Here is an 18,334-nt window from a genome sequence, read left to right on the forward strand (position 1 = left end):
CAGGATCTGGGTTGACTTATAGAAGATGGTTCCCGTAGTCTCCACCCTCGAGTCGCGGATGGCCCTCTCTAGCGCCAAGTTGAATAGGAGACAGGCAAGCCCGTCCCCGTGGCGCAGACCCTTGGTGGTAGCAAAAGGTCCTGAGAGTTTTCCATCCACCCTCACCTGGCATGTGACGTTGGTCATAGTCATTCTAACTAGCCTTATCAGTTTGGCCGGGATTCCAAATGAGCTCATAGCGTCGTACAGTTTTACCCTGGCTATGCTATCGTATGCGGCTTTGAAATCTATGAAGAGATGGTATGTGTCGTTTCTGTATTCAGCCATCTTCTCCAAGATCTGCCGCGTGGTGAAGATCTGATCAGTGGTTGATTTTCCGTTTCGGAATCCTCTTTGATAGTTTCCTACTATCTCTTCGACGTGCGGGACAAGGCGATCCTGAAGGATCAGGGAGAATATTTTATAGGCAGTATTCAACACCGTAATACCCCTGTAGTTGTTGCAGTCCAACCTATCTCCCTTCTTGTATATGGGGTAGATGATGCCGAGATTCCAATCACAAGGCATCAATTCGCTATCCTACACCTCAGTAACAATTTGAATAATCTCGTTTTCTAGTCGTGCACCTCCATTCTTGACCAGTTCGGCTGCAATTTCGTCGGTTCCGGGTGCCTTGTTATTTTTCAGCCGACGGATAGCCTTTCGTGTTTCTTCTATGCTAGGTGGCAGTAGCATGACACTATCTGCTAGTGGCGCTTCTAGCTGTTCGTTAAACTGGTCGTTGAGTAATTCATCAAAGTACTGAGCCCACCGCGAGAGGATCTCTGGCTGGTTACTGACCAGATCTCCATCCTTGTTGCGACAGCAGGTAACCTTAGGTACAACGTTGTTTCGGTGACCTGCTATCGCTTGGTAAAACTTTCGTGTCGGTCCGTACGCCTCTCTGGTTTGCTCGAGTTCCCGCATGTTTTGCTCTTCCAAAGCATGCTTCTTGGAGCGGTGAACTCGTTTCTCTTCGCGTCTTCGCGTCGCGTCTTCGCGTGAGCCGTGAATATTCCTCTGCGCATGCCCGCGTTCTATGCCGTTGCTGCATTGCTCGGTATGCAGTATTCTTACGTTCGGTCACTAGTCTGCATTCATCGTCGAACCAGCCAGATTTGGTGTTGCCACGACGTGGTGGGAGTATATTTCTTGCACAGTTTATTATTTTTGTTTTTAGAGCGTTCCACCTCTCGCTCGTAGTTTCGCATTTAATAACTATACCCAATAATAAGGTCTTCAAGTTTGTCGATTGGCAACAAAATGTTGGTGTACAACCAAAAAATTCTACCTACAATTAAATATGTAACACAAATTTGGAGGGTCTGCTCTAGATCTAATATGAACAAAGTTCAACGTATACAGCACAAGTTCTTAAAAATAGCCTACAAATTAAATCGATCATTTAGTACTGAAGAACTGCACGGATTTACTAACATGGAAAAAATGGTAGCCAGGTTAGACCGACTCTGGAATAGCATAAAGGCTACCACAAGAACATCAAACTATAGACTTATCAGACAACTATACAGTAACTAAAATTGTCAAAATCCCCAACCCTTGTAAATAAATCTAACTGAATTACAGGATTAGTTTTAATTTTAAAAATTAAATGATTAAGGATAGTTTAGGTGATTTAAGATCCTTCTGATCAAAAGTAGCCTATACTAGAAATCATCTCGTTAAATGAGAGCGCAGTTCTGCAGTCGTATGCTAAATTCAGCAAAATATCAATTATCTTGAGAATTACCCTCCAGTGCTGCAAAATGTTATGAGTATCGCGAAATTTTCACCAATGAAAACAATGAACATATCCGTGGTAGCTTGATGCTCATTGCTAATAGTCAATAAAAGTGCGTCATGACATGCTGAACACGACATGTGAATTCTAGAGTCCAACGCGATACTCTGACTGACAAGCTTAGCTTAATGCCGGCGCAACCATAATCATGATTTTTTCTGGCTGTTAACAGTGCTGCCAAATGCCACTGTTTCAGTCATCAACACTCCTGATTTGAGCTTCGTTTCAGCCATATCACGTACACAACTAAGATGATCAGTGACGACCCTACAAGCAAAGAGCGGGTAATTTTTATCATGGTGTGCGTAAAAACCAAGAATCAAGCCGATGGAAGATTTCCCCAAGGAAACATTTTGGACCTAGCTTGAACAAAAACTGGGCTGTCTTGCTCTATCTTCTATACCGCACCTGCTTGCACTCATTCGCGAGCATTAAAATATACTCTCCCGATTTCATGTTCTCGCGAATTGCCTGCTGCTGTAAGAATGTATGAGTGAATGTGTAGCGTTTTTCTCTGTGCTTCCTCTTCTCCCCCCTCGTTCGTACTCCCTTCTTCCATCGTTCCGATGCGCGATTCCTGATTCGACCGCGCAATAACATTTGTAAGGTTCCGCCGCAATGAGATACTGTACGGAAATATACAGGGCATTTCCTTTAAGCATCCGTGGTCCACACGGAACGCCGATGAACCAAACATCACCGGCCAATGTCAAATTCTCGATATTGGCGGTGACTGGTGAAGGTGTCCCTCCCCTCCCTCATCAACTTTAATTCACTTACTTCTCATCTCCTTCCCTTTCCCCTTCTCCTAGAACTCATACAAATGGAATTATAGAGAGAAGTGGAGAAGAGGGGGGGAATCAGCTTTTTCGCTCTCTCTCAAAAAATAAGTCCAAAATTGTCTGCCTTTGGGTACCAGTTTGGGTACTGAGATAGGGCCCCATGTCAGGTCCATAGTTTTACCCATTCATCGCGTTTTGGACGTTTGGGTAGAGGATAGAGCGAGACAAACGATTATTTTGCTCCAAGCTTTCTACTTTTGTCCCGTTGGGTGCTTGCCTTTAAAATACACGAGGCGCTCTCGCTGTATAGAACGCTCGCTCGCGCTGTTTCATCATACCCCTTCCTTCCCGTTTCTTTCGGCTTGCGCTGCGCTGAACTGGTACCCCCTCCCACTTAATTCCAGCGAATTGAGCTGCGCTGGACTGACACCTCCTCCCGCTCGTTTCTTTCGTAGCGCGCTGTGCGTTTTCCTTCACACGGACTTGGTGCACCCGAATCAAAACAAAAACTTGAACACATCAAACTAGGTTTATATTTTATCACTTTTATTGCAAATAAAAGCACATTTAAACACATAGCTTCACACAATCTTGCTTCAAACCACACACATTCATTATATAAAAAAAATCGTCGTATTTCAAAAAGCCGTCTAACTGCGTGGATCCCGTCGATTTTTTCCCCGTGTTTGCCTATATGCGATATCGAGCAGTCGTTAACTGTTTTGACGATCGTTTATTTTAACAGGAATGAACATCAAATGAACTCGGCTAAACCAAAATGAACTTTGAACGACTGTTAAAATGTGTTCATTTATTCGCGATGCCGGCTACTATTTGGAATGACTGCGCAAATTGCGTATGTTATGGCAGGTAATAGCTGGCATCGCGAAAGAAATGGTTTAAAATTAACAGTCGTTAAAATTAACCAGAGTCGTTAAAAATTGCTAGAATTTGGCATCGCGAACGCATTGAGTTCATTTGTTAATTTTAACGACAGGTCCTATGCCGCCGTTAAACAAACGACTGTCAAGAGCGTATGCGATACAAATTAACAGTCGTTTAATTATACTGCTCGATTCTTTTCCCCGTGTTTGCTTAAATACGATATCGAGCAGTCGTTAACTGTTTTGACGGTCGTTTATTTTAACAGGAATGAACAACAAATATACTCGGTTAAACCAAAATGAACTTTAAACGACTGTTAAAAAGAGTTCATTTATTCGCGATGCCGGCTAATATTATGTTTTTATAGATCGCTAGTTTGTTAATCTGGGAAAGCTTACATATTCTATTAATGAGTGGGTATAATTTTTTGGTAAATTTTATACATTTAGTTATAAGGTTGTTTATATGATCTCGAAAGAGTAGTTTTTGATCGAATATTATTCCTAGATAAGCCGGTCTCGTAGTACAGTCGTCAATTTGTACGACTTAACAACATGCCCGTCATGGATGGGTTCAAGCCCCAAGTAGACCGCGCCGCCATTCGTAGGACTGACTATCCTGCTATGGGGGGAATCAATTAGTCACTGAAAGCCAAGCCCACAAGTGGGTACAGGCAGGCCTTGACCGACATCGGTTGTTGAGCCAAAGAAGAAGAATTATTCCTAGATATTTAATTGTGTTAGACCATTCGATGGTAGTGTTGCCTATTTTAATATTGTTACCTGTCGGTCCAAGAAGTGCTGTTTTCATTCTATAGGGAAATATTATTGCTTGTGTTTTGTCTTCATTAAGTTTCAGTTTCCACTCCTGGATGTATTTGGTTATAATATCAACACATTTCTGGGCCCTGTTTTTGAGTTCGTTTACAGTTCTTCCCTTAACTGCTATGGCCGTGTCGTCGGCGAAGAGAAATTGTTCACAATAATGAGGAAGAGGTGGTATGTCTGATAGGTATATCATGAAGAGTGTGGGGGCCAGAATACTTCCTTGTGGAACTCCAGCCGGAATGATGGTGTTTCCAGAGAACTGCTTACCTAACGAGACTCGAAAGGATCTCTGGCAATGATATCTCCGAATCACTTTAATGATGAAGGTTGGAATTCCCTTGTTGATTATTTTTTGGAGCAGCCCATCATGCCACACGTTGTCAAAAGCTTTTTCAAAGTCTAGCATAATGACAGCTGTGGACCTTGCATGTTGTTTGTTGTGCTCGATAGTGTTGCGCAATCGAACTAGTTGGTGTATAGTCGAGTGACCCGGTCGAATACCGAACTGTTCGGGAGGAAGGATACGCAGTTCATCAATTATCTCTCTCAATCGCCAATGAATGAGTTTCTCAAAAAGTTTGCCTACAGCCGCTAGCAAACTGATGGATCTGTACCTCGCTGGTTTTGTCGGGTATTTCCCCGGTTTTAGAATAGGAATGACTTTGGCGCATTTCCAACATTCTGGGAAATAGCCAAGCTCCATACACCTCGAGAATAAATTTGCCAATAGTTCTAAAGCACGTGTGTTTAGCTTTTTGAGGAGTAGATTGAAGATGGAATCAAAGCCTAGTGCCTTCATATTTGACAATGTTCTCAGCGTAGCTTTAACCTCGTTAACCGTTACAGGGTTTACCAGCATAATAAACAACTGTCCTCTTGTTTATAACAATAGTCGTTTTGAATAGACACCGCTGTCTACCACTTGCTCACACGTCAGATGGTGTAAGCTACTCAGTCCAATTCAATAACACAATTTTCGCCTTCGAGTAGCAACTGTCAGATCCGGCATTGTGTGTTTTGTTTTGACAAATTTTGCAAAAACAAAACATTTTCAAACACATTTCTTTTATTCAAGAAATATGCAGTATAAACCATACATTTCAATAAATCAAAACATTAATTTTGTTAATTATTCAACAACCGCAAGAAACCGTGCCGAATCCGACCGTTGTGCAATCGAAGGCGAAAATTGTGTTATTGAATTGGACAGAGTAGCTTACACCATCTGACGTGTGAGCAAGTGGTAGACAGCGGTGTCTATTCAAAACGACTATTGTTATAAACAAGTGGACAGTTGTTTATTGGACTGGTAATCCCTGTAAAGATATAGATTGTAAACATTGAATTTAAAGCTAGCTAGCTATATAAACCTCGCAACACATGTCACACTTTAACAACCTTCGTTTGTGTGTCACTTTTGACATTGGTAAAAAAAAGTCAGATGGACGGACAGACGATGTTTAGAGATCGGCGAAATAGGACTTGTGCGGTATGCTGTAGCTTTGTGCTGAAAAATAAAATATAATGTCTTACAAGATGAATATCAAAATTCTCGAATCTCAAAATTCATGAATTTCAATCTTGAGATTTTGGTTCTTGAGGTTCATGAATCTTGAGATTCATGAATCCTAAGATTCAGAGTCAAGATTCGACTCGTGTTTTGAATGAATTTTAATCAAAGAATCATGTGAATGAATCTAGTCAAAAGATTCATGAAACACAACACTAGTTAACATACATTTTTACTTTTAATAGTTTTTTTAATTGAAATGAGCATTAAACAATTGTAAATGAGACGTTGTTGCAAAACGTTCTCTTCCATTACTTATCCGGCGCTCTAGTACCAATCGAACACAACATCGAACATTAAAAATGTATGGGATTTGACATGTTCGATTTGCTGGTTATCAAATCCAACATGTCAAATCTAATACATTGTTAATGTTCCATCGGTTGAAAATTGAAAAAAACCTGATTTGGTACATCCCTGCCAGTCACTTTTTATATTACATCTCTTCCAACGCATTCTGCAAAATGAGCACAACTTAAAAAATTTTAAAAACCATTTATCTAGTTAAAGCAAGCAAAATTGATTGCAAAAAGCATAACAGATGTTACTAATTGCACCATCACACTGAATGCTACACCATTTTTTGTTTCGCTTAGGCCCGTGTCTGTGCTTCATCGCATGCGATTTTATCGCACGTGCTGTCAAACGCTTTTTCGTATAATATTGCGATTATTTGGATGATTTGAATAATATAACGATTGTGAAAAATTAATTTGAGATTGTTCCTACAAAACACCACACATTTAGTTTGACAGATAAAATCGGATGCGGCGTCCGACGAAATCAAAAAAATTTGATTCCGTCGTACGAGGAAATCGCACGTCCGACGTTATCTGTCAAATCCCATATAAAATTTTGACAGGCCTTCCGATAAAGCCGCATCCGATGGAGCACAGACACGGGCCTTACTGCGATTGGTATAAACGACACGCGACAAAGAGCGATAAATATTCTCTCAACCAACATTATCACGCGACATTTTACAAATTTTGTATGAAAAAAAACTGGCTCAAAACTTTCTACAAACGTGCTCCATAGCAGCACTAATGGCCGTGTCTGTGCTCCATAACATGCGATGTTATCGCACGTGCTGTCAAACGCGTTTAATATTAATATTTCGCTTATTTGGATGATTTATCGATGATTATTTTTGTTTAACGATAATGGAAAATTTATTTGAGGTAGTTACTACAAAACACCACATAATTAGCTTGACAGCAAGGTGGAATATATAATGAGGTGTAGTTATAGCGGTTTTGGCAATCCCCCCCGGGCTCCGATTTTGACAGATGATTTTCCGCTTGTATATTTATTGATGGATTGTTTACGTTTTGCTTGGTCAATATTTGGTGGAGATCAATTTGGGTGAATATTTTAGTTTATTAGAACACTGCCCGTGATTTAAAATGGAAATTTTCCTTCGAGAACTTGAATCGTTCGCCAAACGCGGAAAACTAACTGTCAGTTTTCTTCGTCGATTCTTCTTCCACCTAGCTGTCAAAACGGGCTTATAACTTGACCTGATACCTTTACGGTCCTTGCTTGACAGATAAAATCGGATGCGTCGTCCAATCTTCTTTTTTTATTTCGTCGTAGGACGAAATCACACGTTCGATTTAAGCTATAAAATCCCATATAAAATTTTGACAGGCCTTCCGATAAAATCGCATCCAATGGAGCTCAAACACGGGCTTAAGTTTAGCTGCTCACTCTCAGTTTCGCTATCTGATCTGAAATGTTACCTGGATGTGGATTGGACACGCCCACGATTTTTTCGATGTTTGTTGACATCGTGAGTTTTGAACTGGCAGTGGGCGTTAATGTGTACCTACTTTTCCTTCCACTTTCCTTCCATGTGTACACTTTTCCTTCGCATTTACACACTGCCTCTTTTGGGAATACTTACTTACTTACTTATCCGGCGCTACAACCGCTTTGCGATCTTGGCCTGTCTCAGGAGTGTCCGAAACCGCTCACGGTCTCGCGCCTTCGTCTGCCAGTCCGTTATCCCGGCCTTAATCGCGGACGCCTCCACGCCATCTTGCCACCTCAATTTGGGCCTACCACGCCTCCTCTGTCCTTGTGGACGGCCTAAAAAGACTTTACGGGCTGGGTCGTCCGTTTCCATGCGTACAACATGTCCAGCCCACCGGAGCCTGGGGAGCTTTATACGCTGTACGACAGTGAGGTCGCCGTACATCTCGTATAGCTCGTCATTATAGCGGCTCCTCCATTGTCCTTCCACACATACGGGGCCAAGTATCCTTCTGAGCATCTTCCTCTCGAACGCGGCTAAGAGGGTTTCGTCAGATTTGGACAGTGTCCATGTCTCAGAGGCGTATGTGAGTACTGGTACTATATAGGTACTATATAGTCCCAGCTTCGTCCGTCGCGACAGGTTCTTTGAGGTGAACTGCTTTTTCAGGCTGTAGAATGACCGGTTGGCAGCCAGCATCCTTGCGCGCAACTCAGCTTCCATACTGTTGTCGTTGCTGACCTTTGACCCAAGATAGGTGAATTCTGGGACGACTTCAAAAGTGCGTTCACCTATCTGTACATCACGCCTACGTAGATTCGGATTATTTATTGGTAGGTCCGCTGATGTTGCCACCATCAGTTTGGTCTTTGCCTCGTTTATCTGCAATCCGAGGTTCTCTGCCGCCTGCTCAATCCCTTGGTAGGCTTCTGCTACATAGGAGAGCCGCAGACCAATGATGTCTATATCATCAGCGTATGCCAGGATCTGGGTTGACTTATAGAAGATGGTTCCCGTAGTCTCCACCCTCGAGTCGCGGATGGCCCTCTCTAGCGCCAAGTTGAATAGGAGACAGGCAAGCCCGTCCCCCTGGCGCAGACCCTTGGTGGTAGCAAAAGGTCCTGAGAGTTTTCCATGTAGTTTCCTGTAGTTGTTGCAGTCCAACCTGTCTCCTTTCTTTTATACGGGGTAGATGATGCCGAGATTCCAATCACAAGGCATCGATTCGCTATCCCACACCTCAGTAACAATTTGATGAATCTCGTTTTCTAGTCGTGCACCTCCATTCTTGACCAGTTCAGCTGCAATTCCGTCGGTTCCGGGTGCCTTGTTATTTTTCAGCCGACGGATATCCTTTTGTGTTTCTTCTATGCTAGGTGGCAGTAGCATCACACTATCTGCTAGTGGCGCTTCAAGCTGTTCGTTGAACTGGTCGTTGAGTATTTCACCAAAGTACTGAGCCCACCGCGAGAGGACCTCTGGCTGGTTACTGATCAGATCTCCATCCTTGTTGCGACAGCAGGTTACCTTAGGTACATCGTTGTTTCGGTGACCTGCTATCGTTTGGTAAAACTTTCGTGTCGGTCCGTATGCCTCTCTGGTTTGCTCGAGTTCCCGCATGTTTTGCTCTTCCAAAGCATGCTTCTTGGAGCGGTGAACTCGTTTCTCTTCGCGTCTGAGCCGTGAATATTCCTCTGCGCATGCCCGCGTTCTATGCCGTTGCTGCATTGCTCGGTATGCAGTATTCTTACGTTCGGTCACTTGTCTGCATTCATCGTCGAACCAGCCAGATTTGGTGTTGCCACGACGTGGTGGGAGTATATTTCTTGCACAGTTTATTATTTTTGTTTTTAGAGCGTTCCACCTCTCGCTCGTAGTTTCATAACTGTTTTCTGGTAGTAGAGACTCGTCTAAAGCGGCTTTGAATTCCTGTTGGACAGTAATGTCCCTTAGAGAGTCCGTATTGAGCCGAGGCTGTGTGTTTTCTCCACCCCCATTGGCGCGGGGGCGGGCGATTCTACAACGTATCACTAAGCCAACCAAGTAGTGATCGGAATCGATATTGGCTCCTCGATATGTTCTGACATTTAACAGACTCGACTGTCGTCGTCGGCTTATTAACGTGGTCGATCTGGTTGAAGGATTCGCCATCCGGGTGTGCCCACGTCATTTTGTGGATGTCCCTCCGCGCAAATTTGGTACTTCCTACAACCAGATTATTCGCTGCGGCGAACTGGACCAATCTTCTACCATTATCGTTACTGTGCTCTTGCAGACTGTGACAGCCAGTGTATTGGCGGTACATTGGCTTCCTACCGACTTTTGCGTTGAAGTCCCCCAGGATGATTTTGAGGTCATGCCTGGGGCACGCATCTATAGTTCTAGCGAGGCGGCCGTAAACTTTTGGGAATAGCTTGCTATTAAACGATGCGTAGTATTGAAACACTAAAAATGATCACGATTTCTTATCAGGAACAAAAATGAAATTGATCGTTATGCGAAAATTTACTTCTACTTCTACGAGGATTTTCTAAATTGGTTGGGAATTTAGAATTGCAAGTTACGCGATAAACACATTATACTGTATATTTCCGCTTGTTGTGACATTACAACGGTCCGACAAAATGTAAACTAACGAGATACCGTAAAAGGTTACGATATCGTCCGCGAGAGGGAGTCCCGTAGCTAAAGAGACAGGGAATGAAGAGAAACGATCTTTCTTCGGGATTAAGACGAGAGAGAAAGAGAGTGTGTGTGTCTTCGGGAGAAAGTAGAAAGCTATAAAAGGGATGGCCGCGGAGAACATAAGTCTCTTTCGAAACAGTACGGATTTTTTTTGTAACATCACGAGCAATATACAAGTCACGACGTTATAAGAAACCGCGCATTGTTTAAATTAAAACATTCGAACGAGCACTATTCCAGTTGCGGGAAGCAACACCACTGTATATACCAAATAATGCAACAAATCGATACTTACAAAGGCTTTTGACCCATTAGACGAAAGACTCCGTCAATCAAGATGGCGGGTAATATATGATACAACAGCACTCGTATCAAATTATGAATCCGAAGTTGTGTAATGCCACCGCCAGGAGCCCAGATACATTTGTCTAGTGGAATCTCGTCCGATAAAGTTCGACCCATCTCTACGATCTGTGACATGGTTGAATTTCTCAGGTTTGAAATACAGCAGTTGTAGATAGGTAGTTGTTGATTTGGATCACTAGAAAATAAAATTATTTTATAAATATATAAGTGTTTATACATGAATATATACAGGGCGTTCGGGATCATTTTGACAGTTACATTTTTGTTTATAACTCGTGATCGAGTTGGTATAGCAAAACAAACAAAACATCACTCGACAGCTAAAAGTGTACGGAACAAGCAAAAACATCCCGTGATAAAAAAATGCCAAAAAAGAATACATTGTGGAAGCGGATCACATGCATCATGATGATCCGCGCCGGACGCGACAACCGCGACATCATGCAGTGCGTGCAGTGTTCGCTGAACACGATGAAGGCGATCCGGAGTGAGCTGGGAGAAAACCTCTGATGAGAAAAACTTCTGCCAGGACCAGAGGGTTAACACCCAGAACAACCCATGGCTGGCTTACTGCCCGGCGGACGTGCCACGGGTGCCGCAAACCAAGTTCCCCCAGAGGGTGATGGTGTTCTTTTTCGAGAAGGGGCTGAGGCTGAACGCGGACGGGTACATTTCCATGCTGGACACCGTCGTGAAGCCTTGGATTACGAGAGTGGCCAACAGCATACCGTACGTATTCCAGCAGGATTACGCTCCGTGCCATACAGCCTCCAAAACGATAAACTAGTTGGCGGCCAATTTCAACGACTTCACCGCGCCGAATGTGTGGCCTCCCAGCTCCCCGGATCTTAATCCAATGGATTATTTCGTGTGGGGCGCAGTGGAACTGGACACCAACAGAACCTCCAGTAACACCAAGGCGGAGCTGATGGCGAAAATCAGGTCCGTTTTCGCGGCCCTACCCCGCGAAACTGTAGCGTATATATAGTCGACCGTGATAGATATATAGTAGATACGTAGGACTGATTATCCTGATTTATATATACAGGGTGTGCGGGCTAAATGTGACACCTGGCCTTTGGGTTTATATCTCAGGGTTGAGTTGACATATCGAAATGATTGATATGTCATTCGATTGCTAAAAGTTGTGCGAACAAGTGTAAACAATGTCTAGCTCCGTAAATATGTGGAACCCGTTCGAATTGTACAAGCGCGTAACGTGTGTTATGATGGTTCGTGCCGGCCATACGAATGCCGAAATTCGGAAGGCGGCAATGTGTTCGCTGAACACCGTAAAAACAATAAGCGTACAGCTCGAGGAGTGTGGTGAAGACGTGGATAGTGTTATTGGATTCTGCACCATGCCATACGGCCGTAAAAACACGCCAATGGCTCACTGCCAATTTCGACCGATACACCAGCACCGACGTTTGGCCACCCAGCTCCCATGACCTTAATCCTATGGATTACTTTGTGTGGGGCACAGTTGAGCGGGACACCAACAGGGCAGTGGCGGATTTAGGGTATCGGGGGCCCTAAGCGGTAAAATAAGTTTAGGCCCCCTGTTGGGACAACTCACCGTAATGATTTACTGGCGAGGGGGGGTATAGGGATTGAGATAGGACAGCGAAATAATAATAAAAAAATAAATAAAAGAAATTAAAAAAAAGGCGATAAACTAATATATCAGTTGAATGAGAAGAATTAATACTGATAGGAACGGTTAATAATAATATTCAAAACAAAAATTGAATTACCCTTGCAAGAAAATATTTAATTAATTAATCAAGCAATTTGCTTGAAAGGGCGAAAGAGCGTCAAGCGCAAGACAGGCCGGGCGAAACCGGAAAGTAAAGGAAGTTGGAGAAGACAGACGTCAGTCTTGTGGTTGATCGATTGCAGTAAGGTTGTGGGGAGGTTGAAAGCGAGGAAATAAAGAAAAAAAAAACAGTTTTGATAAAAGTGAAATAAAGTGTATTATGAAAGAAAAATTTCCATCGATCACGACAGGGGGGAGGGTATCAGTAATTTAATTTATTTATTTAGGTGTTCAACACCTAATCCCTAACTTATTTCCCCAACATCCAGTGTCGCCTTTAAGCCTTAATCCAGTGTCGCCAAAATTGGAAATTAATAAAATATTCTCTTTAAATGTGTTGGTCATTAAATTCAAATCAAAGTGATAAGACCATGTATGGAATTGCCTTGTTATAGCTAGTAACGGCTCATTGTATCCATATAAGGTATGCCTGCTCTCACCAACAAGCAAGTTATGAGAGCGAAGAGGTCCCGAAGGCACGTATATGTTGCTCTTCTCGACGTCGACGTCTAATTCGTTTTTTAGACGAATATATTTGCAGCACATACACATTGGTTTACCTTAAAACGGTGTTCAAGCGTCTATAGGCCAGGCAGAAGGCAACGCGAGCGATAACTTGACATGACTGTAAGTCCTCTGAATTGGTCGCATTACAGGGTTTTCGAGCATTATATAGACATGTTCAGCGAATTGTAGATTCGTTCAGGCATATAATAGACTCTTTCAGCGAGATATAGAATTGTTCTGATGTAGGTGTAGACATGTTCAGCGATTCTGTAGAGCTGTCATTTGTTTTGTTTACACACTGTGCCGCAGGGTTCAATTTTTCATTCTTAAAAGTCCTAAAAGTAGCTAATAATCATTCTCCAAGCTGTTTAATACATAAATTAGTTGAAAAAAGCATATTTTTTCGAAAACCGTTTGTTTACCTTCTGATGAGAATGATCCAACTTGCAGTCCAAGGGGTACGAAAGTGACAGCTCTACAGTATAACCGAACATGTCTACACCTACATCCGAACAATTCTATATCTCGCTGAAAGAGTCTATTATATGCCTGAACGAATCTACAACTCGCTGAACATGTCTATATAATCCTCGAAAACCCTGTATGAACCAAGTCTTGTAAACTTTCGTTGTATTGCCTCTATTGTTTTGAGCATCGTAGTGCAATTCGGGAACCAAAGTACTGAGCAGTATATCACCCAGCAGCACACACAAGACAAGTAAACAACGACATAAGAATTAAGACATAAGTACATTATCGGAATTGTCGAAAGATAAAACCTAGCATCTTGTATGCCTTGTAAACAGTGTAAATGGAAAATTAAACTAGAGTACAGTGTAACATCTAGATCACAAACTTCCTGATAACGATCTAACACGCTACCGAATAACGAATAATTATACTTGATCGTTTTTCAAGTCTATGAAACGATATAATAAAAAAAATTTATCTAGATCATTTTTAGACATCAAGTACCAAACACCAAGTATGACTCTCTTCATCCATAAGGCCCCTATTGGGCACAGAAGTTCTCGATGTGACTGCTGTACACACTGTTGTATGTGCTGGAATTACCATCCACGGGCTCCCTAAATTGACGGGGCCCCCGCGGCCGCTCAGTCCGCGTACCGTTAAATCCGCCACTGTTTGCGGCCATCCCTAGAGATATGGTTGTCTGGGCTTGTGCGCGGTTCCGGAAGCGGGTGCAGGCGGCCATCGACGCGGAGGGGGGTTACTTCGAACAAAAAATGCGGCAAACATGGTAAGCTAAACTTTGTAGAAATAATATTTAACATAAATTTGATAAAAATTCCTTTCCTATTCCCTCAGAAACTGTCAAATTTATCTCGAACATCCTGCTTATATACTATAAACTATATATATATATATATATATATATATATATATATATATATATATATATATATATATATATATATATATATATATATATATATATATATATATATATATAATCTGTACTCATACGGCGGGGTGCTGGCGTACCTGACATCCAAGGACCGTAAAGATACCAGGTCAAGTTATAAGCCCGTTTTGACAGCTAGGTGGAAGAAGAATCGACGAAGAAAACTGACAGTTAGTTTTCCGCGTTTGGCGAACGATTCAAGTTCTCGAAGGAAAATTTCCATTTTAAATCACGGGCAGTGTTCTAATAAACTAAAATATTCACCCAAATTGATCTCCACCAAATATTGACCAAGCAAAACGTAAACAATCCATCAATACATATACAAGCGGAAAACCATCTGTCAAAATCGGAGCCCAGGGGGGGGGGATTGCCAAAACCGCTATAACTACACCTCATTATATATTCCACCTTGCTCACATCTGTACTTATACCAAAGTGGTTATTATACAGGAGGGCTCATCCCGAACAATTTGACAGCCGTGTTGTATAAAAATGAAAACGAAATGACAGGAGGGGATTCGATCATTTGTTGATGTATGCGTGTGATTTCCAATGGCTGTTTTGGTTGATGTGTCGTAGTGTGGGTGAAAAACTTCGTATCACCATAGCAATAGACGATATGCAATCTCAGATTGCGCATATATTTATCTGTCAAACGGGTCGGTTTGATATATTTATCTGTCAAAAAAAATATATATATATCTCGGACATATAATCTTGAAAATTTATGCGCAATCTTGGCGCAATCTGAAAATGTATGGAAATGACGTTTATAGCTCAGGGTTGGCTACGCGAAATGACTTATGTTTTGATAAAACGAATATATGCGCAATCTGAGATTGCGCATCGTGTATTAAAACGGTCACAATCGAATCCCCTCCTGTCATTCGTTCGTCCAATATGGCCTTCCCGCCAAACCTATAAACCCACCTAGTCCCTATACCCACTTTGACTTATACCCTTTGCGCTATAGCCGTCTTCGCTTCGGCTTCGTGTCGCGATCGCGCAAGTCAACTTACTATTCGATGTTGGCCCATGCAGCAGAAAGCGTTTGGGCATTATCTATGTAAACAAAAATTTCGTGTCCCGGTGTTTGTTGCGAGCAACCTGCGAAACGGCTGAATCATTTTCAACGAAACTTTGCACACATCTTATGGTGGTATGAGAATAGGTTTTAAGACTCACATCACTTTCAGAAGTTGCCATGCCAAGAGCAGTATTGTTGTTGTTTTATACAGCGCTTTCACACTCGGTGTTAAGTGCAGTTTACACTGGTTTTAAAACCCCGCAAGCAAATTCGAGCTGTTTGCGACTCTCACGAGGCCTCGCAATCGCGATAGGTTTATAGCTTATCTTAAATTGATTTTCAAATGTCAAACTCAAAATAAATTCTCTTTGCGTGAATTTTTAAAAACCATTTAAAATAGCACAAAATTTCAATTTTTTAGTTGAAATCAGATCAAATAACTAATTTAATGGCTAAAACCAACCCCTTCAAGCAGAATGATACGATGATTAGCGTAAGTCGAATTTCGATGTTTTCGGTCAAATTATAGCTAATGTTAGAGATACGCGATTGCCTCCAGTCCGCATTAATAGTATATATCATGGAGTGCCTGTATATGATACATGGTATATATTGGTCCAAAAAACTCCGTGGTAAACCAAAAACTCAGTGGTACCCAAGCGGATGATTGCAGATCTTAATTATCTACTGTTATTACGACCGATAAGAAGAATCGAAGCTTTGAGAAAAAATCATAATAATCATTGTAATCATTTTCCTTGGACTTGTAATTTACTCCTTGGATTGCAAATTCTTCTATTTTATATTAAAACGAGACATCAATTTTATCCCATGTGAAACAGAGTATATCAGCTAGTTACACTATAATATTCTCCCCATCAGTGATAGACACTCGTTTCACTCTATTTCCCACGATGCTTTCTGTACCTCTTCATCCTATCCCTCATAATCCTTTGCTGAGCTTACAGTACTCTCATCGTTTTTGCTTCTATCTTCTCGTAGCAGCTGAAGAGTACGGACGTGTTCTACCTAGCGCTCCTCGAATGACCCGTGCTTTACAGGGTTTTCAATGATATTATTGACATGTTCAGCGAGTTGTTGATTCGTTCGGGCATATAATTGACACTTTCAGCGAGATATTGAATTGTTCGTAAGCAGGCGTTGACAAGTTCAGCAATTCTGTAGTGTTGTCATTTGTTTTGTTTACACACTGTGCCGCAGGGTTCAATTTTTCATTCTGAAAAGTCCTAAAAGTAGCTAATAATCATTCCCCAAGCTGTTTAATTCATGAATTAGTTAAAACAAACATATTTTTACGAAAACCGTTTGTTTACCTTCTGATGAGAATGATCCAAGCTGCAGTCCAAGGGGTACGAAAGTGACAGCTCTATAGTATCGCCGAACTTGTCAACGCCTGCTTCCGAACAATTCAATATCTCGCTGAAAGTGTCAATTATATGCCCGAACGAATCAACAACTCGCTGAACACGTCAATAATATCATTGAAAACCCTGTATATCCCCGTGTTCAGTGCAGTGCAGAATTACCTGAGCCCAAACAGTGCAGTGCTGGAAAGTGTTGTTCGTGTTTGGTGTTTCAGGAGTTTTGTATTGTAGTGTAGTGCGTGTGGGAAAAATAAACAAACAAAGATATCCTTTTACGTCGTTAGTTGTTTTCACTGCGAGACGTTAAAGTGAAAATATAACATTTTAAGAACAATCCTAACGTACTTTACGTTGTTCGTTTTTCTCAAAGCGGTACGTAAAGTGTTGTGGCCCAAGGTTGTATCCTGTTTTGTGAGTGTAGATAGTGGGAGTTTCTAAGAAGTGAGTGTTTAAAAACATTAGTGTGAAGGACTCTCATAAGACATTTGTGTTCAGAAATGAAGAGGTTTTGTGGTGCAGTGGACATTGTGGAAAAATTGTGACAGTGACGTTTTTCAAGTGCCAGTGCTGAGAGGGCCGACTATATGTCGGGCCCTCCTGCTGCCGCGAGGGCTCATCCCCCTCCCGGCATGAGTTCCCGGGATAGGAAATACCCGGAATGGTTTAACGGCGAGGAAGGAGAGCTAATGTATCTGGTTCTGACCACCGAAAAAGGAAAGCCGCTATCAGACCCGTTCATCGTAGGCAAAAGTCTACAACAACATGTTGGACGACCGGTAGAAGGTAACCTGATTAATAATAATTCCAAGTACCTTTTGAAAACCGGATCATTTTCCCACTACAAAAAGTTACAAACACTAACAAAAATCATCAATGGAACACTTATCACCATCACACCCCACACTACTCTTACAACCATCCAATGCGTAATTTTCTCTACCGACCTTAAACATATGAAGGATGAAGAAGTTCTACCAAATTTAAAAGAACAAAAAGTAACTGAAGTGCGTCGTTTTACTCGTAAAGTTGAAAGGAAAATAATACCTACCAATTATTTCCTCCTCTGTATTGCTGCAATACGTGTCCCCTCTGTTATTTGCCTTGGCCCACTCCAAGTGATTCCCCGTACATATTTTCCCAAATCCATGCTTTGTCTAAATTGTGCTCACTATGGTCATACCAGGCCTAGATGCAAAACCTCACAGGTTTGCCACAATTGTGGTATTCCTGCCCATGGTGAATGCACTGCTCCACTGAAATGTGTCAATTGCAAAGGCAACCACAATTCTTTTGACAAATCCTGCCCATTTTATCTCAAAGAACAGGAAGTCATTAAATATAATGGTCTAGTTGGATGAAAAGCTTACGTTCAAAGACCATATCGACTTTGTCACGAGCAAAGCTTACCGTACTTTGGGCCTTATTACTCGTCTGTCTCATTTTATCCGTGATCCCT

The 18,334-nt window shown here is 41.9% G+C and overlaps 1 protein-coding gene and 1 long non-coding RNA gene across 3 annotated transcripts in view; one reads left to right on the forward strand and one right to left on the reverse strand.

The window, feature by feature from the left end:
• Positions 1-18,334, reverse strand: part of LOC120905506 (putative fatty acyl-CoA reductase CG5065) — an 81,030-nt gene that overhangs the window by 37,476 nt on the left and 25,220 nt on the right. For both annotated transcript variants that reach the window (XM_040316353.1, XM_040316352.1), the window contains one exon: positions 10,641-10,886. In XM_040316353.1, coding sequence (XP_040172287.1) covers positions 10,641-10,886 — 246 coding nt within the window. The remainder of the gene's footprint in view (positions 1-10,640; positions 10,887-18,334) is intronic.
• On the forward strand, positions 13,661-14,407 carry LOC120905508. The gene is made up of 3 exons (XR_005739918.1): positions 13,661-13,755; positions 13,991-14,298; positions 14,367-14,407. It is a non-coding gene; the product is annotated as an uncharacterized LOC120905508 (long non-coding RNA).

This window comes from Anopheles arabiensis, chromosome X (assembly GCF_016920715.1).
Source record: "Anopheles arabiensis isolate DONGOLA chromosome X, AaraD3, whole genome shotgun sequence".
Lineage (NCBI taxonomy): Eukaryota > Metazoa > Arthropoda > Insecta > Diptera > Culicidae > Anopheles > Anopheles arabiensis.